At 43.9% G+C, this 26,828-nt stretch overlaps 1 protein-coding gene across 1 annotated transcript in view; it reads left to right on the top strand.

The window, feature by feature from the left end:
• Positions 1-1,842: 1,842 nt before the first annotated feature.
• LOC141472229 (VPS10 domain-containing receptor SorCS1-like) overlaps positions 1,843-26,828 on the top strand; it is a 305,706-nt gene continuing 280,720 nt past the window's right edge. The window contains exon 1 of the mRNA XM_074159099.1: positions 1,843-2,472. Coding sequence (XP_074015200.1) covers positions 1,843-2,472 — 630 coding nt within the window. The remainder of the gene's footprint in view (positions 2,473-26,828) is intronic.

Here is a 26,828-nt window from a genome sequence, read left to right as displayed (position 1 = left end):
TAACTAATAGTAACCATTTAGCCGGGCGATATGGAAACAGGTATGCTGTTAATTGGTTTACAGTAGATTTAGCTGAGGTCTGGTGGTTACATTGCAGACAATCCATCATTGTTGTAAGCAGCACGAAGTTATGCCTGGGCTCAATTACTGTGAGTCTCCCTTTGCCTGTGGTCTTGTGCTAATAACCCAAGACGTGTTACCAGTGAGCATTTGAGTGAAATCTCTAAAAGAATGTGGAACAAATCTGTAAATCTCTTTCTGAAATGTCCTGCCAAAAAAATACAAGAAAGTCTTCCATGTCAGGAAGGAAACATTAATTAAAAAACCGGCTCTCCTGGAAATTAAGTGGGAATGAGTGAGAGCAGGTAGATGGGGATGGAATGAAATTCCAGTGGAAGAGCCTTTAATTCCCTCCATTTTTAAAACCTGTGGACATTTGCAAGTGCCTGTTAAAGCTCGGACCCCTGTCCTGCTGCACGAGCAGTCACTAATGGTGCTGCCTGCGGTAAGGGACCAGTGACTCCCATGGCTGGCAGAGACCAATCTCTGCATCAAGGTTTGGTCATCGCCTCTGGTCACCACTAGTGACTACTCTGTGGGGAAGAGATCTAGTGAGAGAAGAGCACATCTCCTTGGGGAGAAATTGCTGATCGTGAAAACGTGAAACAGCTAGAGCAGAAAGGGTTTTTTTCTGCTGATAAACCAGTGGTGGGAATCTCTCTCTCCCCCTTTCCCACCACCAACTGCTGTCATTTCATTTCCAAAAGCTTGTCCCTGTCTCCATCAGCATTTGTGTGACTACATCTCTGCCACGTCTGAGTGATTTATCTAAACATCGGCAGCTACTGTAAATGATGGTACAGTGAAGCAAAGGCGGAGGAGAGAACGGAGGGGTAGAAATGTGACTTTCTCTCTGTGAAATCAAGCACAGGTGCCGATTCCCAGCAACTCCAGTGCATTTCCATCAGTCACAGGGGGAGAGAAAGAAAGGGACATTTCAGACCCTGCTCAGACGCTTAAGGCCACTTAATCGAATTAAAATATTTCCCCTGGAAATACTACACACACATGTACATATGCTTATATGTATGTATTGCTCCTTCACTTTGCACATTTGCTTCCCGTTCACGTGTGGTGCTTTTAGTATATTAGGGAGCAGGTTTTAGGGGTTTGAGTTGATGGGAAACACAGGGGAGGAAGGGATGAGACGGTGTGAGTTGAAAAGTTGGGGTAAGTCCTTCTTGGAGTGCGTGTATGTGTGTGTGTGAGAGAGAGAGGGGGGGAGCGAGTAACCAATCACTCGGGAAACACACGCGGGGCGGCTGCGGGAGGAGTGTGATGCAGAAGCGGCGAAGTGAGAGGGAGCAGGGAGAGAGCGAGCGGGAGAGGAGCGAGCGGTGACTTCGGCAGAGGCAGCCGGGAGAAATCACCAGCCAGGATTTGCTCCTCTCCCTCTCTCTCTCTCTCTCTGATTTCTATTCAGCTCCTCCCCCGTGTGGTTGTGGCTTTGCCTTCCATCAAAAGCCTGACCAGCAACGCCGGTCTTGGGAGGGAGGGGGGGGGGCGCGGAAAAAAAAAAAAAAAAAAGAAAAAGAGGAGGAAAAAAAAGAGGAAAAAAAGGGAAAAGTGCAAAAGAAGGACAAGAAAACAAGGAAAATAAAAAGAGGGGGAAAGAAAGCAATCTCCCCTACCCCCCAGCTGCATTTAATACAGCAGAGTCTGAAACTTTATGGAGTTCTCGCTGTGTTTACCCCGCGGCGGGTAAATCGGCAGCACCCTGCTCTCTCGCTCCTGCTCTCTTTCCTGCTCTTTCTCACTCGCACTCATCAGCAGTCAGCAGCGATGGAAAAAGTTGCTGGCTGGTACCCAGCCTGGCACGTTGCTCTCCTGTACTGGACATGGCTTTTTCTCTTCACTTTTGGCTTTACGGGTGCAGAAATAACTTGCAGATCCTGCCATTCCCAGGTGAAGCCGCAGCAGCAACATCCGCAGCAGGGATTGTTAATGCATTTGAGGACCGACAGAGGAGAAAAGGAGCAGACAAGCTTCCCCGGGGAGAAGGGAGGTGAGAGAGGGCAAGGGGCCGGGATGGAGGCGGAGGATGCCGGGCTGCAAGCGACCCTCGCCCCTGCTCCCGCGGGGACGAAATTCAGCGGCTGGGAGACCCGGCGATTGACGAGGGAGCCCGAGGAAGTCACCGAGGAAAGCCGGCCCCGAGAGGCGGCGGCGGCGACTCCTGCCGAGGACCATCCTCTCCGGGGCCGGGGGTCTCCCCCGGCGGTCGGTCGGCCGGGGTCAGGCCGACGGCGGCGGGGTCGCGTCCCGCGGGGCGCGGCGGGGCGGGAGCCGGGAGAGGCCGGCGCCGCCCGCTTCGGGCTGGAGGAGCTGCGGCTGGGCAGCACCACCTTCGCCCTGGCCGGCGACTCGGCGCACAACCAAGCCATGGTGCACTGGTCGGGGCACAACAGCAGCGTGAGTACCGGGGGTGTGGGCGGAGGGTGGGCTTTCGTCCCGATTTCCCTTGGTTTTGCTTTTCTTTTTTTTTTTTTTTTTTTTTTTTTTTCTTTTTTTTGGAGGGGGTGGGGTGGGATAGGGGGTGGGGGATGCTGGGTTTTTCTTCTTCGATGGGGGGAATTTTGCGCCTCCGGGCGCCGGGGATTGGCTTCGCTTAGCAGTGTGCAGCGGGGCAGAAGTGCTTCAAAAGGGCCATTCTTCTGGAGCAAAAAAACTTTCCGCCGCCCGCCCGCTGAGCACAGCCCCCCTCCGACCCCCTTCTCCTTCGCCCTGAAGGCAGAGAGGGATAAACCGGAGCACAGCCCCCTCCAGCCCCTTTCTCCCTCATCCTGGGGGCAGAGAGGGATAAACCGCTGCCGCTGCCCACGGCAGGGCGGGGAGAGGTCGATCTTGGGGGAGATCCGTCCTCGCACCCTGCCTCCTCCCCAGGCTAACCCCCGCCGGGAGCCTGGGAGGCTGAGCTGCGAGCAAGGCCTGGGAAAACCCCTCTGGTGCTGCTCCTCCTCCTCCCAGCCCTAGGAACCCACGTCAGCCCAAGGGCTCATCCCCAGGCCCTGCTGATGGGGAGATGCTGGAGGGCTTCTGGACTTCATCTCTGAGGTGCTTCTGTGCAGGGGATAAAGCTGCTTTTTGCCGCTTGTCACCGAGGTGTTAAAACGAGAGACTTCTTGTTCCTTCCCCGTAACCTGGATGGTTTTTGTGAATAGCAGCAGAACGGCTCCGACATGAGCCAAGCAGAACAAAACCAGGCAGAGAAGTAGGTGACTGGTTTCCAGGCTGGAGCAATAGGCATGGCATCAAAGCTACCAAGTTAACCCAAGCCCTGTATCCCTGTGGCCTCCGCTGCAGAGGCAGCCTGGAGCTGGAGGGCTGAGCCCTGGGGAAGGCAGAATGAATTGACCGGAGTGAGGCTTTCTGCCTGCCGTTAACTCTGCTCCTGGACTAGCAAAAGTGGGGGGATTGGTCTGTGTGAATGCTCCAACTTCTCTCACTTTACATCTTAGAGACAGTTAATAAGAGAGAAAGGAATGCTGGCTCGACACGGTCCTTGCCCTTACAACTTCCCACGGGAAAGGGGGACCTGGGCTCTTCTCCTCTAAGGTGTCTGCAGCTGTAATGCCAGAAGGTTTCAGGCTGCTTGGCAGAAATCCTTGGCCTCCCTTTCAGCTTTTAGCACTAGGAGCCTAGTAACGTTTTGAAATAATGGTCTAATCATTATGAATTCCTTTTGGTATAGATTGTATTGAGGTATATCATAGCCACCTGACTTAGAATTACAGCGGATGTCATAAGCACCTCACTGTGGGGTTCAGCCCTAGTTAATTGGGACATGGTTTTATGGTCTCATCAGGAGCTTCTTCATCAATTAATTGACAGAGGAATACTTGTCATCTCTGTTTTGAAGGACTTTCCTCTTTCTTCGCAACTCGGCTAGCCTGTCTCTTACGTAGTTGTGCAAACAGAAGCTGCCTTGTAGGAACTCAGGTCTGTTCATACAAATTGAATTGAGGCTGACACTGGTTTAAAGTGACCCATTTGCTAAGAAAAAAGCTTCTGATATAAAGAATCACCCTGCAGGCATCAGTTTTTCTGGTCTCTCACTATGTTTAATCTGCACATTTATCAAGACACATAGATTGTTACTATATATGTGTTTTATTATACATGTGCTTAGGTATACATATACATGTATATATGTTTCTGCCCACTGTGATAGTATGGACAATGCTAGGGGCTGATTTACTTTCTGCGTGTCTTGGTGTACACATGTTTTCAGGGAGCTGTGGGGAAATAATTTGTTGCTGTCCTTCGCAAAGAGCTGCAGGTTGCATTGCGTATGGGGAGATTATGCTCCCACTTTGCTGCTGGGGCTTCTAGCAGCGCTGTGCCATCTTGTGCCCTGATTGCAGCCCCTTCACAACACTAAATGAAGCTGGACCCCAGCAGGACTTGGATACACAACAGGCTTGGCCGGGCTCAGCCAAAGCAATGGTATGTGTTCAGTAGGTTGCCCAAAGTGGCACTGACCCCGTGTCTCTGCATGGAGGTTTTTGGGTACTTGTCTGTGAAGGAGCTGGGACTGGGAGGGGGTTAGTGTGAAATCCTTCCGTTAGGGTACAATGTATGTAGTACTGCCTGTGTGGGGGTAGCAGAGGATCCCATGGGGCTGGTTGCGAGGGACGCTGTGTAACCCCGGTGCCCTGGCTGCACCCCAGCAGTGTGATTCCCTGCCCTGGCAGGGGGACGTAACACAACTCCTCACGTTTTCATTCTTATGCGCTGTGTACCTGCTGCTGTTCAACAGCTTTTGCCTTTTACCCAGGCACAGGGGCACTGTGAAGATGGTCGCAATTTGCCTCATCTCAATGACTACAGGAAAAATCCAAAACAAACAAAAAAAATATTTGAGATCCCTTTAGATGGAAAAGCTGGAAAACTAAAGCCCTGTCACTGCCAAGTTTTTCTAATGCAATGTACCAGATTCTGCCAGCCTAAGTGGTTCCCTTATTTTGGTAGCGGTTTGGACTTTGATTTCTGTAAGGGATTGTTCTCGGTGTCTGCAGCTTCTTTCAGGCTTGGCTGTGATTTCATGTTGAGCGTGTGCACCATCTAAGTGATGGCATTCTGCTCTGAGGATGAACTTGCTGTATGCTTGGACACAGGTACAATAAGAATAAAAAATAGTAGTCCAAGTCATCCTGGTGTAATTCCACCAACATAAATTGTCTTACATCGGGGATTATTTTGGCTCATCAATGACTTTAGGTACTCCCTGGACATCTTACCTGGACAGCACCGTGTGTGTATCCAGACATTTGGAGTGTGCTCAGCTCACATCTGTAGGGTCACACTAGTGCACTCATCCCTCCTGTCTACCTTGGCTTTTTCACTGGTGGAGTCAGCAGGAGCTCCCTGGAGGAGAGTGTAGGTGTAGGGAGCCTGGATTGTTAGGTAACTGATGAGGATGAAACCGGGAGTGTATCTGGTGTTGTATTAAAATACCGGTGAGCCTCAGGCTTTCTTTGACTCCAGTGGAGGTGAGCGAGGCCACACAAGGCCATCTGGCATCTCCGCAATCCTGAGCTTTTTCAGTCTGTAAAACAGAGAAGGGTGGTTGCAGCTAAATTGGGTGCTGGAAATGGTCTCTGGCTTGTACGAAGTCCCAGAGTGTCTGGGAATGATCCAGGAAGGTGTTAACTGGCCCATTCCAGCACCCTGCCTGGAACCATTTTGACAGGATAATAGGAATATAGACTATTGAGTCTGTGGATATGTCCTGTTTTGCTTAATTTACCTGCATTGATACATCCTGAGAGTCTTTTCACTCATCTCTGTAGAAACTGGAGTAAAAGATCCTATGAGAGAAAATCTTTCTCAAATCTCTGCTACAAGACACACAAGCGAGATCTCCTGCCTCTTTGCTCCACTGAGAAATGTCATTATCGATGTGGAAATCGGCAGGTTTCCTAGCTTTCAGAGATATCAAACATGCTTCCTGATATGGTGTATCCAAACACAGTAGATGAGATTCCTCATAGCTCCATTAATGCTCTGCTGTAGACTAGGAGAAAACAGCTAGTGGAGGTTGTGTCTGGAGCCAAAAGAGAGACTTGGTTTAAATGTAAAGAAGCAAATCTATCGGAAACGTCCATTATGAACTTTTGGGATATGGATGGTTCTCAGACCTTAAAAGAAACCAAGACTGCTTCTATCCTAGAATGGCTTGCAGTGAGATTAGTGCCTTACTCATTCCTTTGAAAGTACCCTGGAGAAGCAGCAAAAAAATTGGAGGGGGTCAGAAGACAAGGGAATCTGAGCAGGAGCCTCGATACTATAGCTCGTGCTATATGTGCGCATGTGTGCTGTATGTGGTGCTGTGAAAGAAAGCCACGTGGGTTTCACACTCACTTAATAAGGCAGTTTACTTTTCCCTTGCTCTGGACAGAATGATCTCCTGGGATGGTGTATTTTGCAAAGATTTTGAGTATGTACCCCGTTGTACAGTGGGCGTTGGCTTTTACATGGCCATGATACCTTTAAACAGCTGGTTCAAACTTCTGTGATTTACGTGGCTGGAAAGACAAAGCTGAGCTTCTTCTAGGTCCTCTACAACAGAAGATCCTCAACAGACTGATGGAGAGGGAGTCTGGACCAGATGCAAAACAACCATGGCCAGACAGGTTTTATATTCCATCCACAGTAGAAAATCAATACAACTGATGGGTCCAGCGCAGGAGGAAGCCTGCAAGGTCGTCATTGCTGTTGTCAGGTGATTACACCAGACAACAGGGGAAGAGTTAGGTCTCTTATGGGAGAGCTTTTACGCAAGATGAGACTCCACATTAGGTATTACTTGAAAGATTTTAACTTGATGCTATTGACAGAACATACTGAGCAAAGGTAAGGCAGAATAACAAAGCACCTATGTTTTTCCAATGCACTGTAACCTGGTGTTAGATTTTCAGTTGAAGCATTCAAACCTAATTTATGAATAAGGAACTTCAAGAAGGGTTGAGGGCTGCAGCACGTACTGCATCCTACAGCCATAAACCGATCAAATTGCGTCTTAAAACCAGTTGGGTTTCCTTCAACCCACCCTCCTATTGCCTTCTTCCTTTTATGGTAGCTGTTCCAAGCCTTCATCTTTTGGTTTTTGGAAACTTCTGCTTGATTTCTGTTCTGTTGGGCAATTTAATTTTTTTTTTTTTTTTTTTTTTTTAATTTGTACATGTGCTTTTTAATTAAAGTTATTTTCCCTCCCTGGCATTTATGCCCCCTGGAATTATTTTACAGGCAGTGATCATATTCCCTTTCAGCCTCTGGTTTGCTAAATCAAGCAAGAACTGTTCTTTCTGTATCCGCTTGTAAGACAGATTGTGGAAAGTGAACTGTGAATTTCTAGGAGTCAGGCTCCCGAGAGCTTGCATTTGAATCAGATTTTTTGCTTTTGATAAACACAATTCCATGCAGATGATAACGAATTTATTCCCTTTTACAAGTGAGACAGTAAAGACATGGTAAAAGTATCTTAAATTGCCAGTGTTCCTCTGTTCAGACCAGAATGGAGAATAAAAATCAAAGTGTTAATTCCTTGCATCTTCTCCCTCTGAGGCTTCTTTGCTTAGATGCTGTGTTCATACAACTGGCTCTAGTTGGTACTCACTGTCCGTCCCTTGCTGGCAGAGCTGTGGGTCCAATGTAAAACTACTGGGGCTGGATGAAGAACCTGCCAGCATCATCCTGTGAGTGACCGACATCAACTTGTACGACACTGCGCTCGTTGCTCCCTTCCTCCCAAGGCAATTGCATTATTATAAAGGAGGAGTTTTAGAGAAATGAATATGACTGTGGAGCCCAGAGCCAGCTGCACGGTGAGACGCACGGTGAGGAATGACCCCACCGTCAGTCGCTTTGCATTTAGATTGGTTCCTAGGGTGCAGGAAACAGGTCCCAAAAAAAGATTCATCTGAGAAGGATGCCTGCATTAAAACGCTTCAGTGAGATGTAGTATATGTATTGCTTACATATTACAACAATATATAACAGTATTAATAGTATTATACACCAGATGCTGAGACTGTTTCAGGCTAATCTCTTGCTAGAGCTAATGAGAACGTATTTAGGAAGGGCTGGGTAAAGATTGAGGAAACAAAGACTGGGATTTAAACCAGAAAAAATCAAGTGTAAATCAAAGTATTGCTGAAAGTCCCCTCTGTTTCAAATTTTGATCTTCTGAACTAGATTGGCTACTGTGTAGATCATGAAATACTTTACATCCATTCTTGTTCTGAACCCTCCTTTAAAAACAAACCTTCAGTGAGAGAAAACATCAGAAAATTTCCTGTAACTTTGAGTAGGAATTTTTCTTTAACCAGAAAGTTCTGAGGGTTTTTTGGTTTTTTTGGTGGTGTGTTGTTTTTTTTTTCCTGTGTGTATGATTTGGCAAAAATAGGACAATAGCTGTAGTATTTCTTCTGTGTTGCAACCCATTTCTGGATATATTTCTTAACTGGCTAAAATGTAGGCTTTTCATATCCAGAATATGAAATAGGGTATGTGGGAAATTGTTAATAAGAATAGCTGTGTGCTGAGAAAAAGCAGTGGGTGAAGGAGAATCCGTGAGGAGTAGAAGAAAGGCTTGTCATTGTGCGAATCTAGTCTCTGGAAAAGAGTTTGGGAGATGGTGAGGAGCTTCCACCTGGACTGACAGGTGGGATATGCAAATCCCATCACAAGGGGAGATTAAGGAGAATAATAGAAGAGCTCTGACAGTTGCAACTGGCATTCACACAATATCAAGAGGCTATAAACTGTATAAAGCAATAGGGTTATAGTTTTCAATCTTCTTAATACTGTACTTTATAATAGAAAAGGGTTTTCTCCCTTTCCTCCTGACTTCAGATAAGACTTTTGTGTTTCTCTGACCTGGCAATCATGATGAGGTCTGTCCAGAGGGGGAAACAAAGAGGTCAGGAGTCCTCAACTCATTCTGGAGAGGTTAGAGACTATTCTGACCCATCCTGTTGTGATACGGCTATACACACCAAAGGCTGCAAGATTAGCATTGGCCTTGGCCAATCTTGTGTCCTCTGGGCTTTTCTTACTATGCCGGACTGAACACAACCCTCATGTTGCGTGGAGCTCCAGCGAGGCAAGTGAAACTGTCCCATCAAAGACCTCTTTCCCTGAAAAATGCTGTTCTAGCTTGGCCAGAGCATTTCATAGATTTCACATGATTTCCTTTTGATCCCAAGGCTCTTCAGAAACAGCCCCAAACGAGCCAAAATCTTGAGAGTTTAAATGTAATGGTTTTTTTCATTGCTTTGTTTCAAGGCAGCATTTTTTGAATGGACTTCCAATTCTTTTGTTCTGCATTTAAAAATGATCCAGTGACACAAAAACCTTGATGAATTGTCCCACACGGAGGCATCTAATGACACTTGAGATGGTCTGGCCTCTAACTGCTGCTTCACAGGGCACGGGCGTCCTGTGGGTTCTGCATCCTACCTGATGGCCAGGCCTGGGAATAGTTGGACATCTCAAACTATATTTGCATATATTTGGGCAACTGATATTGTTAAAAAATCTATCTGCTGGATCCTGTTCATCCAGAACCAAAGCTACATTCAAGTTTTTATTTCATAGGAAGAGGAAAAAAAAAAAATCAGACTGACACAAGGCACTTCTTTTCTCTCTCTCCCTTTTTTTTTTTTTTTTAATATCTGGCCAGCAAACCAAAAAATCAATGACTCCCGCAGCTCTAATTGACATTTCTATGTTAAATGAAAATGGGCTTTGATTCCAATTCAAATGGCAGCATTGGGTGATAGACTAATTATTTTGGAATTTTAAATGCATATAAAAGTTGATGCAATAAAATGATTTTCGTGCCACTTGCAATTTTTTTGGCTGTCTCTTAAATCAAACAACAGTTAACATGAGAGCCCTTAATCCCCAATTCTCAGTGCTGGTAACATAATAACACTTTTACTTGGTGCTGCACTTTCTCTCCTTGAGGAACATAAAAAGAAAGTACTTTGAGAAGAAACAGGGTATTTTAGGATATGTCCTAAAATATAATTCCTTTCTTTTAGAGGGTCTCCAAGAACTTAATTTAACCTCACGACGCATCCCTAAATAAGGGAGTGATGTTCTCCTGTGACAGCACAACGGACTCAAAGCTGCCTCTGAACTTCTCCCCTGTGTGCTGTTGTGTCAGGGACATGCTCAGGGCAGGATGTGCTGAGGTCCCCCTGACACGGGGCGAGCGGGAAGGAGAAGGCTGAGAAAAGAGATGAGATTTAAGCAGTCGCGGGGAAGAAGGTGGAAAAATGGGACCTATTTCTGCTGCTACAGAGGGATGTCAGTGCCAAGTATCCCTGCCATGAGCAGCCCGTGCTGGGGGAGGGCCCCCAGTGCTATCCCCTTGTGCTGGGGTTAGGAGTTAGGAGCAGAGCTGCTTCTGCAGGGGCACGAAGGTGAAGGGAGTCACAGGCCTTGAGATTTCTCTGTTCCTGGAGGGAAACATCAGAGATAGCCAAGAGGAGACAAAGCCCACCTCAAGCAAGTGTCTGGGGTGGGATGAAGGGATTTAACCCATGTTGTGCTGCTGGGAAGTGTGGCTGAGGAACCTCAGGGCAGGATGAGGAGACCATAAGGCAGCCAATTACGTGGTAACAGCAACCACCACCCACCTTCACCCCCAGAGAAGTTGCTGTCATAAAAAAATTAAATTAAATTAAAAAAGCTTTTTTTAAAAGAAAAAAGCATTCCCTAATGCAGAAGCAGCAAGGTAGGGAAAATACTCTTGCACTGTCTGGGCTGGCAAAAATACTGGAGTGCATCCAGTACATTTGTATTAGGTTTTATATCACCTTTGCTGGTGACTATTTAAGAACAGTAGTGCCATGAGCTCTTGCAGATCATTTTCATGCAGGCCTTCAGGAGGAAGTGAAGGCCTTGTTAGAAAAACTCAGGCTATTTAGATAACCCAATATAACCCAATTGGGAAAATTTGTCTTTCCCCAAATGTTTCTCTTCCTCCCTTATTCTCACCTCCCCCACTACATTTAAGGTTGAGAAAATAATTCAAGGGAGATATTTTATATAACAAATGTAGGCTTGTTTTTCTCTTCATAAATTGTCCCTGCTCAATATGTGATTTTCTCAGGTACACTTTTTGGGGGGGCGGTGAAGTAATCATAAAGTTCTTGATCCAGAAATCAGTGGGAAATTCCCCAGTGATGTGGGAATGGACCCCATTTAAACATTTGGAGTAGATGTTGCATGGAAGATTTTTATTTTAAATCCAAGGTATGTTTTCAGTAGATGAAGGAGGTCATATGCTCCCTTTTTGTGTATGTGACTGGGTCAGTATAAACCTTTAGAAACAGCTTAATATTCCTGGCCTTGGCCAAGAATGTTGCTAGTACTGTTCACTGAATATTCTCTGAAAAACACAGGCCTGTTTTCAGAGAGTATTTCAGAGAATTTCGGAGAATTGAATTCCACTGAATATTCAAATGAATATTAGAGGGCCTTATTTTCTGAAGAATTTACCTATGTATATGTGTAAATATATTTTTTTCTGCGTTAAAAATCATACTTATGGTGAAAATCAAGGTCTATATGCCAAAGAATATAATATGGAAAATTAATTTGCTTTCTGTTGAGTTTTAGTTTAGGTTTCCATGAAAAAAATACTTTTCTATAGACAAAAGATAAAAGCTTTAAATTGGTCATTTTGGAAACAAAATAAAATTTGGGCAATGGTTATCTGCAAATCAAAGTTAGATCTTACTTTGATTGAATAAAACATAATAATACTATGTTTTTAATAGGAGAGAGTAAATGTGCAAATAAAAGAGATACAGACATGTCTGCAAAAGAGCAGGTGCATTAAACTTAGTACCAAAATGCATAGCTCTGTGGTGAGATGTCACTAGTTAGAGGAGTTTTGAGGGTATTTATTTCCTGAGATGGTATTCTGGCTCAGGATCGCGCCCATGGGAAGGGACTGCACTACACCTCCTCCACTTCATTTGTGTGTGTTTCAACACTCCCCTAAAGATGTTAAGAAGGACAGAGCCTGGGCTAGAGATACGAAGAACATCGATCTGGGCTTAGCCTCGATCCAGTGGCCAAACATCTCTACAGAAGAGTGGTAGTAACTATTTAGGTTACTGCAACCCGAAGATGCTTTGATGCAGTCCTGCAGTCTTTGGGCAGGTACAGCTGTTGCTCCTTTTCTGTTTGTTTAAATGACAAACAGAATTACACTGTTTAATTGTGTCTCTCCTGAAAAACATAACGGAACAAACCAAACCAAAACATTCTACAGCTCACATTTTGGCTGAAAAGCCCCAAGTTCAGTGTTGCCTTCCATTTTATTTTCAACTTTTATAAGTTGACACTTGGTCTATCTTTTTTTCTTCAAAACCTCCTCATCCACTCCCATACAACTAATTTTAAAGTTGCTAAAGGAATAAATGTGGTTCATTCCAGCTGTCTCTAACCTCAGGCTGTGCCTGTGAGCTGAGCAGGACAGCAGGGTCCTGCCATCCCACCTGTGATGGAGAGAACTGGACCGTGGATACCTATCGGAGCTGGAGCAAGGAGCAAGGAACCCAGCTCTGCATTACTGTGCCATGGGCCAGGGTCCTGCCATCTTCTCTTCCTCCACCAAAACACTAGGTTCTGCAATCACCAAAATCCCTGTTATTTTCATCATGCTGCAGGCTGGGATCCCATCAGATAGATTCAGCAGCTCCCGTGCCTCCCTCTCCCATGGGAACATGAGGAGTTTTTCCTCCCTGCAAACCCTGGTGTGCTTCATCTTCCTCCTCCTCCTTACCAGCCACCCACGGCCCTGTCTGTTGATGCTGTTGCCTGGCGACCACTCTGTGATGGACAACTTGGAGGGAAGCGATGATTAAAGAACCTGAACTGGCTTCTGAAAGCAGCGATCGTTATTGTAATGTGACAAGCAGTGGTGGCTGAGTATGATTCCTAAAAAACCATGCAAAACAATAAATACGTGAGGAAAGGGCCACACACACCTGTGTAGGTGTGCAAGTGCTGATTCCTTCCCTTGATGAAGAAGGTCCAGGAAAAGGCATATTTTTCTTTATTAATGAAAGGTGAACATAACCCTAATAATTGTCATGATGAACAGGCCAGCCCATGAGCCAAGGCAGCTTGTATCAATGCTGTCAAACATCTCAGTTACTCTGGTGGGCCAAGGAAGCAGTTAAATGGGATGCTGCAGGTGTTAGCAGAAATATCCTCTGCACAGAGAGGAACACATTGAAGCTTTGGCGTGAAGGTGGTGGTCCTGCTGGGTCCACCTGCCATTTCTCCTCTTGCCTTCCAGACGGACGAGAGACCAGTATAGGCACAAGGATGCAGGGTGCGTTCAGCCCTGATAGGGAACACATGTGGCTGTACAATGCCCAGTTTAGGGGATTGTGCATCACGTCTTCCAGCATCAACTGGAAGGCTCCTGCCCTGCTAGCCTTCCTTCCAAATCCAGGTCATACCAGATACTGTCCTTGCAGAAGAAATTTGAAAACAAGACCAGAAGCACCTTAAAGGTGCCTGTAGTTAAACCAGGACATGATGAAGAAATGGGTCACTGCTAGTTGAGAAATCTTAAGAAAGCCCCACTCATGAACTCGGAGAATGAAAGTTTTTTTGGTTTTGGGTTTTTTGGTGAGTTTTTTGAGTGCTTGAAACAGGCCAGTTCTGCAACAACTGGATTGGGGCTCTGTGGATTTAGCCATTAGAAGTTCCTTATGACACAGGTTCCTATAGTCTCTTCCCTCTTACACTGTCAAAAACTTCCTGAAAAATTCCATAGGAAACATATTGTTTCCCTTTTTCCACAGCTTCCTTTGACTGCATTCATTGTAACACAGCTTAGAATTAGACCCTGAGCTGGGGTTGCAATAGGCTACTTGTATGGCTGAGGAGCTGCTGGACACCATCACACCTGAGGTGTGACAAAATTCAGCATCCCCACACTACAGGGATGTGGGTCAGTTTTGCCACCATTTGTCTAAAGCCCAGAAATGGTAGGCTTATGTCCCTTCCAATTTTTTTTAATGTTCTTAAGTGTAACAGGCTCTAGGGGACTTAAGTGAAGTCATTGTCCAGGGCTCATTATAATGTTAAAGCTTGTCTTTATGATTTTCCTGTGCACACAAGATCTAGATGCACACAAGATCTAGTTACACACAAGATCTAACGGAGCAAATAACATATTCATACTGATGTTTTGTCTGATTTGTGTGTGGATTCGGAGGAAGGAAATTAATGCTCCTGGTGCTTCCCCCTTGCTTCTCCACCTCTCCTTTTAGTTTTATCCCAAGTTAGAATTGATTGCATTTCCACTGTTCTCCTGTCCTGTTGGCGTGCTGGTCCTTCTCGGGAAAATAGCACTGTCTTGGCAGGCCCATTACATCTGTATTTTCACCACAAAGAACAGTAGGGGTAAGGTACAGCTTCAGTGCAGATCAACATCACCTTTCTCTTAAAGCAGAGCTAACCAAAGATATTCTGATGTTTCTTTGAACTTTTAAAGTGATGTTAAGTGTAGCAAGTATTTCAAGGAAATGTTTGTGCTGTGGATTATCTGCCTATGCTTTGATGGCTGTCCTTTTAAAATCGCTGTCAATGCCTGCGCTTAGTACAGCAGCACTGATTTTCTTCAGTGCTATTCAAGGTCTTAAAGCAGGTTGATCAGCAAGGCATCCGAGTGATGGCTCTAAAAGGAAATAAGTAAACAAACCCCAAACTACTTTACAAATATCCTTCCCAAAAGAGTTAAGAAATCACCAGTGCTCCTGTCAGACTGAAAGAGAAACACGCACACACAAAGAGAAGAAAATTTCATCTCCGTAGTTGCTCTATTCTTTCCATATCTCCATTGCGTCTGGCACCATCTCAGAATGAAAGAGTTGAGGAGAAATGTTGAGTCTGTATCTGCGCTCCTTTTCTGCTCATGTAAATCAGGACTCACTTAGATGAAGCCAAGAACCGCTTTGTGGCAAGCAGAAGGAGAATCCATCTCTATTCATTTCTAATGCTGGGGTATTGCAAGACCAGGCAGAAAGAATAATTTCTGAGAAATTTTGTGTTTGACAAGGTAGATTTTGGTGAGAAACAAACCTTTATGAGCAAGTAGAGCAAAGACATACCTAAAGAAATTTTATGAGGAGCAGAGAATATAGTACAAAGGAATCGGCATCTCATTATGAAATGTTACTCAGGAAACCTGTATTTAATCCTCTATATAGAGAGCATTTTGTTTAAATAAGGACATACTGTATTATTAAACAGATGGAGATCTTCACTGGAGAGAGTTCAGAGAAAAGGAAAGATTTCTGTAATTTGATGCTTCTGCTTAAATATATGGAATTGTATGGTTGACGTCTGAACTTGGATGGTACGATACGAATTAAACTTTAACCCATTAGTAAATTTGTCCTCCTAACAAGCTACTCAGATGATCCAGAAATATGTTATGCAGTAGCAGCTGCTAGAAGATGAAAATACTTCATCGCAGAAATACATGGTATAATAAAGTATGGGAAATGAATGCAGTATCACAATAAGGGCAAAAGAAGATAGATGATGGTTTTAAATATTCACCTTCTGTGTTGAGTTTACAAAGGACAGATGACGTAAGTAAATTGAAAACACCACTGAGACACGTAAGTCATTAAACATGAGTATTAGAGCCACTTGGGGAATTAAAGTTGTCAGAAGAATTTTCCATTAGAAAATACAGTCTAGTCAAAATCAGGAAATTTCTTGGGGGTATGTCATTTTCAGTGACATTTTTTACACTAGAATATCAACCAAAATTGTCTGCATTCTGATAGTGTCAAAAGCTATAGAGAGCAACATTCCCAGTTGGCTCTGCTTTGGCACCACGATTATGGCAAGATACTAACGCTATATCATGGGGACACATCTTTTATACTGAATATATGAGAATATGCAGACTATACAGGACACTACACAATACATCGTCTCATTCCCAGGAGGTGTAAAAGTTTGTTGCTCCTCCATCCTCTTCCACCTTCCCTTGTGGGAATAAGCCCTGTGAACAAGCTGTATTTTTGCTTCCTCCTGGAGAGATTTTGTTTCCAGCTGTCTCCTCTTTCCTATGTCTCCTTAGTCACATGGTGGATGCCACTGAAGGACTTTTGCAGAAGTAACAAGTTCTTTGGGCAGTGAAGCCACTGCAGGGAGGCAAGTAGATGGCAATACAATGTTTTCCTTTCTGAGACAGTATTTGTGGGGATTTTATTACTGACACTCCTGGAGTGGCAGGAACAATATCTCTATATATGTTTTAATTAATGTTTAATGTTCAAACATTATCAAAAGGAGATGCCTTGGTGCTATTGATTATCAGCTGGAAAATGTTTACTGATACTCATTTTCATGGGAAATTTCATGATCTTGCCTTTCCTCCTTGGGACAGAAACCAAACATCATACTGCATGAATTCCTCACAGAACAGAAAGTGTGGCTTCTGACGCATTCAGATAGAGAATGTAGCTTGGAAGGTGGTTTTTAAATGAACCTCAGCAATTTTTGCTTTCTATAAAATGGTCCTTAGTGGCTGCTATAAAGTTAAGGTGAAGGTAACCTGAATATCAAATATTCCTTTTTGTTCCTGGAACAGTCTCGGCTTTACTAAGGATAGCTCTGTGGCAAATCAGAAGTGTGGCAGCTTGACCACTCCTTAACTAGCCAGAAACTCAAGGGGAGAATAGATTGCAAGAGGAACATTTGAAAACCCAAAGAGCTATTTTTCACCATTCTGACCCCTTTCACTGCTGAGCAGATTGACAGCTGAGGTCCTAAGGAATGTGGTTTCCACCCAAGCAGGAGCCTCCTGAAGGTGTTAATTGCTGACATTGTTTTAGTGCAGAACAAAGAGATGTCTTCTCCCTGATAATTGCAAATCCTGTACAATGTTCCTTTTACAGCAGTGAAATGCTTTAAAGACATTTCACTGTTTGATTTCACATGTTTGATTCCTGGCTGGAAGAACTGACAGGCACAGTTAGCTGTGATCTGGCTGGCAGGCAGAGCCACTCCGCTGCAGGAACAGTTACAGGGAATGCTCTGGATCGCTTTCCATACAAGTCAGGTAGCTTCTTTAGGCAGGAGGTAGACTAGATAATTGGTTCTTCCTTAAATGTGTAAACAGGCAACAAGAAGCAGCAGAAACATGAGGTTTACAGACGCATCGATTATGTGATCCCTTGATTCAGGCCTAGTGAAGTTTTTTTTGTGATTTAGATAATTAACTTCTAAAAGGAAAATAATAATAATAATAGAAAAGGTACAGACAGGTACAAACACACTCTTGATGAGCATTGATTTTAGGGTGTGGTGAGAGGCAGCAGAAGGCAATTTGAAGGAATGCCTCAGGGTGTAACCACTCATGAAGGGCAGGTGGCCCAGCTGGCTGTAATTCCTTGTTTTCCCAGGTGGAAGGAATAAGTCATTAAGGAGGAAGAGATAAGAGGGGTGAGAGCAGAAACGTAAGAGTCTTTGGTGGGACTGTATGAAGTTGTATGTAATCTGTGGAAGAACAGCTTTTTAGTAGAGAAGCTGACCTCTGGTTGTTGGTAAGCTTGGAAAAAATTGATATTGAGCAACCTTGAGAACTGAAGAAGAACACTGTGGTCTGAAGTGTTTTCTACCAGTGAAGAGATGTGTCCTAAGCAGGTAGGAAGCCTCTCTGTTATGGAATGTGCTAATGAGAATGAGAGAAGACTTGGCAAAATAGGGAAGGTTAGAGCTGGAAAAACAGTCTGCTAAGGTGTTGCCTGGAAAGCCCAGGCAGTTTGGGCAGAATGGAGCAGCAAAATGAAGTTGCTAATAGAGCAAAATAAGGTGATGGTGGTGGAAAACTAAGTTTGTGGGATATGGCCTTGAGAAGTGAAAGAGCAGACAATGAAGAAAAGAGGGGGGGGAAGCAGGATTTGTGGACTGGGATAATGTAATCAGAACAATTGGTTTTAAGGGTGGTTTTATCTCCAGAACTAGCTAAAAAGAGACTTTAGCGGGGAGAGAACATTTTACAAGTTAAGATGCAGACAGCTGGATTAATTTCATTCAAAAAGATGAGTGTGAGCTTTTTGAGAAGCAGTGTGGATTTTCTGTTGGGGATTTTGGACTTTGGTGGTGTGAAGCACTGGCTGGTGACAAAGAGGCAGAAAGAGGATAAAAGGATAAAAACAATGAAGCCTGGTTATGCACAGGTGAATCCTGTGTTATTGCTGAAACATCTTGGAGGAGGACTCAGACTGACTTGGAAGGAGATAAATTGGCAGACATTAACATTAACAAAATCTAATGCTCGGTGGGTAGAGACAGTTGCTGGGACATAGATGGAGGAGTTTACCTAGCAGTAGTTTTCCATGCTGTGACTTTCCACTCATGCGCTGTCCTATTTCTTCTCAGCATCTCTGAATGGAAATCATCTCTCTCAGCCACCACCTGTGGTGGTTTGACATGAGCCAGCCAGCAAATTGTGTCTGGCACATCTGGTTTAATTGTATTTCAATGCTTAGAGTCAGAGCTATAATACGTGAACAAGACTCTCTGAAGGGACATAGGTAATTACATAAATTGGTGTGGAGACATTTTGCCAGAGAGATGTATTTTGTTTACCTTCTTGAATTTGGCAGGGAATTGCCTTGCTATTTGTAGAGGTACAAGTTCTTATAGCTGTCTGGGCTCAGAAAGGAGTGACATAATTGGGGACTACAAAAGCCTGTAGCCTAGCAGCTTATGTTTTTAGAAGGATGATATAAGTGAAACCAGAAGCCTTTACACCCTCCTGTATCTTTGTGAAAAAAGCTGATACAGACAAGGGATTGCCCTGGTCTCAGTGGGGAGCTCTGGTGCATTTTTGCCTTTTGAGCATGCAGCTTTAGAAACAAGCTCTCCTGAGGCTAACAAAGCAATTGCAGCAGAATGTTTGCAGCCCGTCTTGGATTTGAGGCTTAGACCCAAGGTGCAGTAGGCTCTTAGTGTTGAGATAAGGAGGGGGCAATGTCATACACACTCTTGGCTTGCAGCAAGTTACCTGAAGTGTACCTGTGTTTACCTTAGCTCATGCTGAGAGGCATTTAAACTGAATTTTCTCTCAAGATGAGGAGCCCTCATGTGGAGAGTTATCACAGATGGGTTAATGTATAGCAACTTCTTAAGTTTTACTAATGTGAGAATTCATTTAAATCCTCAGATTTTTTTTCCAGCTGAAGCTTTTGCATGTCTGCCCACAGAAGCTTGCACTATGGCATTGCTGCTTGTTTTTTAAGCCGGTGTTGGCAGCCTGTGGCAAAAGGCTGATCTTAAATGGGTTTGTATGTTATAAAAGGCACAAGGAGGCAACTTTTTAGCACCTGATATCCTGCAGTATATCATCTTAAGAGAGCTCAGAGTCTCTGGCCTGACCAAGAATCACAGGGCCCCTTGTAAACTGCTGACTCCCTTTGGCTTCTTTGGAAGTTGGTTTCTCCCATTCCCACTGATTCCTGCTCCATGTGCTGCCCCCGCCTGCTGTCCTTCATTCCAACTTAACTTGTAAAAGTTAGCCAGTGTTTTGGCAGGAGACTTTCTGCCTTCATACTGCATAGTTCCTTCTGGAAAGTAGAAGGAACAGATCTCACGTTGCTGTTGGCAGTTCTATGTAAAAGATTTTCAAATACGTCCCTTGAGATCAAAAGGGTTTTTGAGTTTTGTGCATGATTTCTTTTGTATGATATGTGAAAACAAATCTGTACTTAGATGTACTGCTTTTTTGGCAATCTTTACTAAGGGTGCATTTGACTCGCTCTGGTTGTTAGTGTAGTCTAGTCCCTGGCATGTTTGTGTGTGTTGACAGGCAGCGAGGATGGGCACTTCCATTGGTGAATGATAATGGACAGATGATAGCATCCCAACTGCCCCTTCTTCCACCTGTTACACCAGCACCACTTCTGTTGGTGTCACAAGACCAATGGAATCACCAACCCATATATAAGAAAATGCCTTCTCAGAAGGTGATGTAGCTGTTAGTCTAGCAAGGTTAAGGCATAGCAGGTGCATGGGACAAAGCATCATGCAGCCAATGGTGCAGCTGGTCCAGGTACCTCAGCCACAATAATCATGTCTGCTCATTGCTTGTCTGCTGGGAGAGCTTATCATATAGAACTGTGCTCTGCAGGTATAATAGGGTGCATTAGCTGCTCTTTGAGTTGTTAGGCTTTAAGTTACTTTTTGCCAATAGAAAGATGAGAATGAGCAGATCTAATATTTTGTGTTTGGTCAACACAATTCCATTCATGTTGGAATAAAGGAACCATCTTGATGGAGGTCTGGGATGGTTTCTTGTGCTGCACTGAGATGCCATGCTTTCCTTGTTAGCCCTTCAGGTTAGGAACTGACTTGTTCAAGATAGGACTTGACACTTGTCCTGCCTTTTAATGCAATTCCACATACTCCTAACTTCCTAAATAAATCCCAAGTGTTTACTTTGGAATTGAAAAGCAGTATTTTAAAGTATGTGGGGAAAGTGCTTATTACCAGCTCAGTCCTATTATCAGAAACTAAATACTCCAATCTCATCTGTTCTGCAAAGGGGGAACATCACAAGAACCATGTAGAAATCTTGACAAGACTCTTCCAGTTGATGGTATCCATCACCACTGAACAGCATTTCCCCCAATGCATGCATATGCAGAATGCAGGTCTGTTGACATAGCCACAGCTAGCTGCAGCCTGCCATTGACACTGCTCCTGTTCCCTCACACAGAATGTAAATTGTAGCCAGGATGAAATATTTTGCTAATTAAAAAACATTAAATGATCTCCATCTACCTTCTCCCCAATGAACAATGCAATTGAGTTATCATTAGAGCTTGTACAAAAGCTTTGATAACAATGGAGCCATTTGTATTAAATTCAGCCTTAGTTTTCTTATTCCACAAAGTCCCATCATTGTGTTCATTGTACTTTGAAGTCATAGCAAGCTTCCCTCTCCTGCTATTCACCTGATTTATTTCAGCCCCAACCCACAGCTCCTAAATTCTTGTTAAATTTGTTTCTGAAAAAAAGGACTAAAATCAGAGTCTGTTTTAAGTGAAAGACATGAGGCAGTTATGGTTCCATTCATTTGCTTGTATCTATTTGCTGCATCTAGAGAGCTATTGTTATGCATGCAGTGCTGGAAAATAATAATACTAATAAAAAATAATAATTCTCCCAGGGTTTGCTGTCAATAGCAACAATCTAAAGAGAACTCAAGCCCAGAGAGTGAGTGATGATATTTCAGTTCTGCTGCTAAACTTTAATGCTTTCTGGATGCACAAAGAGGCTGAAGAAGACAGACAGGAACTAGAGGGATGTACTCAGTCTCTGAAGCCAGCTCTTGGTGTGGTGTGAATGGGGTCATTCAACTCCACCCCAGACCCTTTCAATGGGAATATGCCAGCTGCTCAGTGGTGTGTGACTTAGAGCGCTGCTGTGAAGGGGTAGTAACTTATGTGGGAACTCTGCCTTCTTATGGGCCTCCTGTCTTTCCCCTCTTTCCCCAGGAAACCCTCTTCTGACTTGGGGATGTGCAGCAGCTGAAGTTTTATCTCTGTCTTGAGCTGGGCTGGAGTAGGAGTTCAAGAGCTTAGAAGTTTGAATAAACTCTCTGTGTGTGAAAGGGTTTATAAAGCTGCTTGGAGGGTTTCCTGTGTCTCTGGGGACTGGGTGTGGATGATGCCGAGTGTACAATAGGATGTTACTGCTGCTTTTATTCCTTCCAGATATCACAGATTTAAATGGCTTCTGAGAACTGACCTTCCCCAAAGAAGAAATCATAAGGCTTGTTGTTGGCAACCAATTTGAATCAGATCAGGGTCAGCACTGGTGATGAACTTGGCCTTGTAGCAGTTGTGCTTGTCTAGGCTACTTGGTTGGCCTTGCTCTCAGGAAGACTTTTTTCCAACCTAGAGGAGTAAAAACCTACAGAATCCCAGGTTTAGTGAAAAGCCTGCTTATTTAAAACCTACTGCCTCTGTGTTAGTCTCCTGAAAACAGAGAACAGAAGAGCTGGGCAGGTGGGATTCGTTTCCTTTCTCTGATAAAAGCAGATTAATTTTAATACTGGCTAAAATTGCATCCATTTTTTCTCGGTAAATGAACCATAAGACACATTGTCAGAAGTGAGCCTTCCATAATGACTGTGGTTAATATTTTAGAGCCATTTTCTCTGTGGATCAGAGCTTAGACACAAGCATGTGAGAATCGGCAATATATGCTGTACATTAGCTTGATTTCTATTCACTTGCAGCTCAAGAGCATTCTTCCCTTCCCCCACGCTAATTTTGGAATACCTCTGAGCTCTGTAGAGCAAGGGATTTGCATCTGATTTCATACACAGGTGTACGTGTATTTACTTTGGGAGAGCTGTCTTGTAGGCAGAAGGGAGGTAGGACAGTTCACATTCCTGTGAGTCTAAGCTGAGGCTTGGGAAATCTCAGTTCAGTTATCTGCTCTGCTGCAGAGCTCCTATGTGTTTTCCAGAAAAATCCCTGTGCCTTGTCGTGGCTCAGTTTCCTGAGTTGTAGTATGCATATTAAAATCCTTGCCTGGCTTCCCATGGGACCCATGAATCTAAATCTCTTCAAAGGCTGTGGTGTGCCAAAATACACTGTTCATAAGATGTGAAGGTAGAGGGGGAAGCTCTCCTGGGGTTCATCAGCAAAGCACCTATTCTGGTCGTATGTAATGCTTTCCAAAGTCTTATTCTGGATGTTGCTTCTACTCCCTTGATTTTTGTTCTCTGAGCATGACAGTCAGCTTGAACAGAGCTCAGCAAGAAGCATTAATTTTAATTCATGGAATTGTCCACTGAATTAGATAAGGACGATTTCTGCAGTGGTTAGTTCCATGAAGCTCATCTAACCAATTGCTCCTACTGTCCTGACTTGGTCCTGCCCCTTCCTGGTGCTAGGAAGGGATGAGGATTGTGTTTTGGGAGCTACAGGGAAAGCTGGACCTCAGCAGGGGACGGGGTGGCTGAGGCTGCCATGGGACCATGCCCATGGGTTGATGTGGCCAGTTAAGTTTCACAGCCTGAGCATTCATTGCCTGTGGGAGTGGGAAGAGACTAGTGAGTGGAGATTATTGTGCATAGCACTTCCAGTAGTGTATTTCTCTTCAGACTTGGATCTTGTGGAGTATTTAATGAAGAAGTAGCCTTGCTGAACAACAGCTGGTTGAGCTGTGAAAATGCAAATTTCTGTGGTATGAGGAATGCTGCATGTACCAAGATACAAGCCCTCACTGCCTGGGTCTACTGGTCTTCCTTGGGGTTTTTTCCCCAAGTTTGTTCCATCCTGCACAGTACAGGGAGCACTGGGACCGCCTACAAAGTGCTTAACACACTCCTATGGGGTAGGGAAGACCTGCTGCCTGTGTCTCTCAGGATAGTACCCCTCTGTGAAGTGCCAGGCAAAGCATGGCTTTTGTCTCATGTTTTGGTCCTGTGCTGACCGTTTTCTGCAAAGAGGGTCTTTAGCCATATCCTTCTGGTGTTGTCTGTGAGTGCTGCTTCGCCTGGAGAGAACAGAATGACAGAGTGCAGTTTCCATTTCCTATGTGCTCCACAGAGATGTTTTCTGCCTGATCCCTGCTCTTGCTTTCCTGGAAGAAAACATTATGTTTCAGACCATGGCACCTCTGCTGTTAGAACTCCATCTGTGTCTGACTCCCTGGGTTTCCCATTACTTTCTACTCCTAATGCATAAACCAATGCAGGTGAGTAAACTATCTAGTGCTTAAAAATGACTTGATTGTGTCATTTGCTCTTAACATCTGCTTTGGCACTGCTTAGGATCTGGAACAAATGAATAGCCCTGGTGGCTGACAAAGTTGTAGTTGAGAAAATACAGCAGGAATATTAAAGTTTTAAGACAGCCACTTGGGAATGTAAGTTGAGACAAAAAAATGTTGTGGATGTAGGATAATAGCCTGAGCCTAGGATGAGAAGTTGTAGGACAAATGCTCTGGTGTGCTAAAAAAACAATAAAAATAATTGGGCACAGCCAAGGTAAGTCTTTCAAAGAGCTCTCTAAACAATTGAAATTGTTAACATTGCAATTATTCTCAATAAAGTAGTTTGGTTCTACTTACACATTATGTTGTCTTGCTTTTTGTCCAAATTAGGGAAGTGATTTTCTTTCTTAACTATCCAGTTCTCAAGCCCTGATGTAGATTTCTAACACGAGGTATGTTTAAACAGATCCTTGTTTATTAAGTTGAGGGGGAGGGAAGGAGGAAACAGGGAAATTTGTAAAATATTTTTAACTCCAACAGGTCCTTGGTGAAAGCATACTGTTCTGCTGATTGATAACCACTCACGCTAAGCAACTGTTGTTTCTACAACTTGGGTGTTGTAGTTGTTTCAGAGGAGTGACAGAAGGTGGAAGCTGTTATTCCTGTCGTTTTTTCTTGATAAGCCAGTATATTTTTCCCCAAAAGCCTTTACCAATTTAACACTTTCTATCCTTACATAAGGACAAGGCTGCTGCAAAGACTCAGGAAAGGTTTCAGGAACTGAACACTTAATGAACAGAAATTAGAAAGCACCAGCAGTACAGCTGGGGTGAGCTAGAATTCTCATTTCACATCTTTATTATGGGAATCCCCTGGGCTCCTGCTGAGACTCTGCTCTTAGCTTTCTCTGCCCCATTTCACAGCTCTCTCACTGCAGCATTGCCACAAATGAAACCCACCTTTTGATTTATGAATATCTGAGAGACATTATCAGCACCATCTATTGGGGAAACAGAGGTATTGGTTTCTTCCCTGATTTGAATATGCAAAATCTTATGGGTTTTTGCTTGTTTTTTTGATTTCTAGCTATAGTTTAAAGTGAAAATGTGCCTAGACAACCTGTTTGTTTTTTAACTTATAGCAGCCTGGAGTCTGCGCTTGGGGGATTATGCCTTGTTTCAAAAGGTACCTTCAAGAAATGCAGTGAACCATTTAAAAGGGGGCAAGCAGACAAAGATTCAAATGTCAAAATGGTACCTTGGCCATGGCAGGTTCTGTCACATCAATAGGACAAGGGCAACAGCCGAGAAACAATTTGCAGCAGAGGAGATAGGCACATCTAGCGCCTTGAGTCAATCTAGACTAGCATGTCTGAGAAATCTGGGTGAAGAATGGTATATTTGACCTTCTTGATCTTTTTAGGACAAAGAAAACTATAGCTTCAAGAAAAAGCAGAGGAATTGTCATTGTTAGCAGAAGACTGACTTCAAGGCACATCTGAGGCTTGGAGAGTAGTCATGATCCGGAGTAATTTCAGGACAAGCACGGTTTGATCAGTGCGACTCCTCCTGATGAGATTAGTGGCGTCCCAAGCATGCTTCAGGAAATTTGCATGTGTAGGGCCTATTGAAACCTCTAGTTTGAAGTTATCTCTGAACTCTTACTTATTCTGCTGCATTATGGGCTTTTCCCTGTTTCTCTGATACTCTCACCCGTTGCATTTTTGTGCTGTTCCCGTAGCTGTACATCACTGGTGCTCTTGTCTTCCCTGTGCTCCTCCTTCAATAGTAAGTAATTTCTTGCTGGGAGCACCATGCTGGCAGGCCAAGGTTCAAATCCCCCTATGGATAAGCAATGATACTGTGAGAACGCAGCAGGTAATGGTCTCTTAAGTCAACAAGGTCTGATCCCTGCTGCTGTGGGAAACGCATAGCCCCTGCACCGATGGACCAAGATGTGGTTTACTGTTGGTTTTAAATGGTTTGCTTTACCATATTTGCTGGAGAACACTTAAATCTTTCTGATCTGTCCATTGAAAAATCTTTCCTTAATGCCCAGCATAATTATATTTAGATCTTGTTTATCTGTTTGCTGTTCTGCCAACACAATCTTTTAATTTTCGCACTGTGGTATTTGCACTGCCACCTTCTATTTAGAAACAAAAGTCCTATCCTTCTGTAGTCTCTGTTTTGCTTGGTAAACAAGCAAAGGTCTTTTATGGCATGGCCACATGATTGCAGTTAATTGAATTAGCGTTTTAAGAAGCTAAGGTCTCACAGGTAACTCAATCAGGAGGAGTATAGCTTTTTAAAAATAGGACAATTTGTATTCCAGACTCTCTGGCTAATGTAGAGACCTAAGTACTTTCTATCATAAATTCCCATTTCAGTAGCTTGCTCTATCAACGATAGGTGATAAGATAGCTATATTTCAGATAATTAACACCGTAAAATTGAAGGACTGTTAGCTGGATGAATGCTGTTCTGAGAGTCTGGGAGGATTAAATACGAGGGGAGGGAGAACAGAGCTGTATTACCTTTGGGAATGTGGACTTCTTATAGATACAAAAGGGTTATTAAGACCTCTGCAGGTAGTGTAAGCTGGACAGCTTCGGCTTTGATCCCATGGGCTAGAGGGAATTGCGGTTCTCCTGAAATGCAAACTGCAGAATTGCTTATGCAGTGACAACCTCCAGAGCTCCTTCACTCCAGTTTTAAGTGATGCTAGTGACAGGTTTCCCTGCACGCTTCCCTTGAGAGGTGTGTGCTTGGTCTAATTGATTGACCCATTAGCAAAGCAAATTTCTCTTGCTATTCAGCCAAAATTTTCCTTCTGCTTAATTTCAGCCCATCACTCCTAGTTATGCACCCTATGAGCCTGCATGGGCTGCCTCTGCCACACTATAGCTTTATTGATCTTGGCTCTGTACAAGTAATTCTTAACTGACTGAACTTACTACTGGCAGTACCAGG

Source organism: Numenius arquata, chromosome 15, assembly GCF_964106895.1.
Source record: "Numenius arquata chromosome 15, bNumArq3.hap1.1, whole genome shotgun sequence".
Taxonomy (NCBI): domain Eukaryota; kingdom Metazoa; phylum Chordata; class Aves; order Charadriiformes; family Scolopacidae; genus Numenius; species Numenius arquata.
The sequence above is the reverse complement of the archived record's forward strand: the minus strand, read 5'-3'. Positions and strand labels throughout refer to the sequence as shown.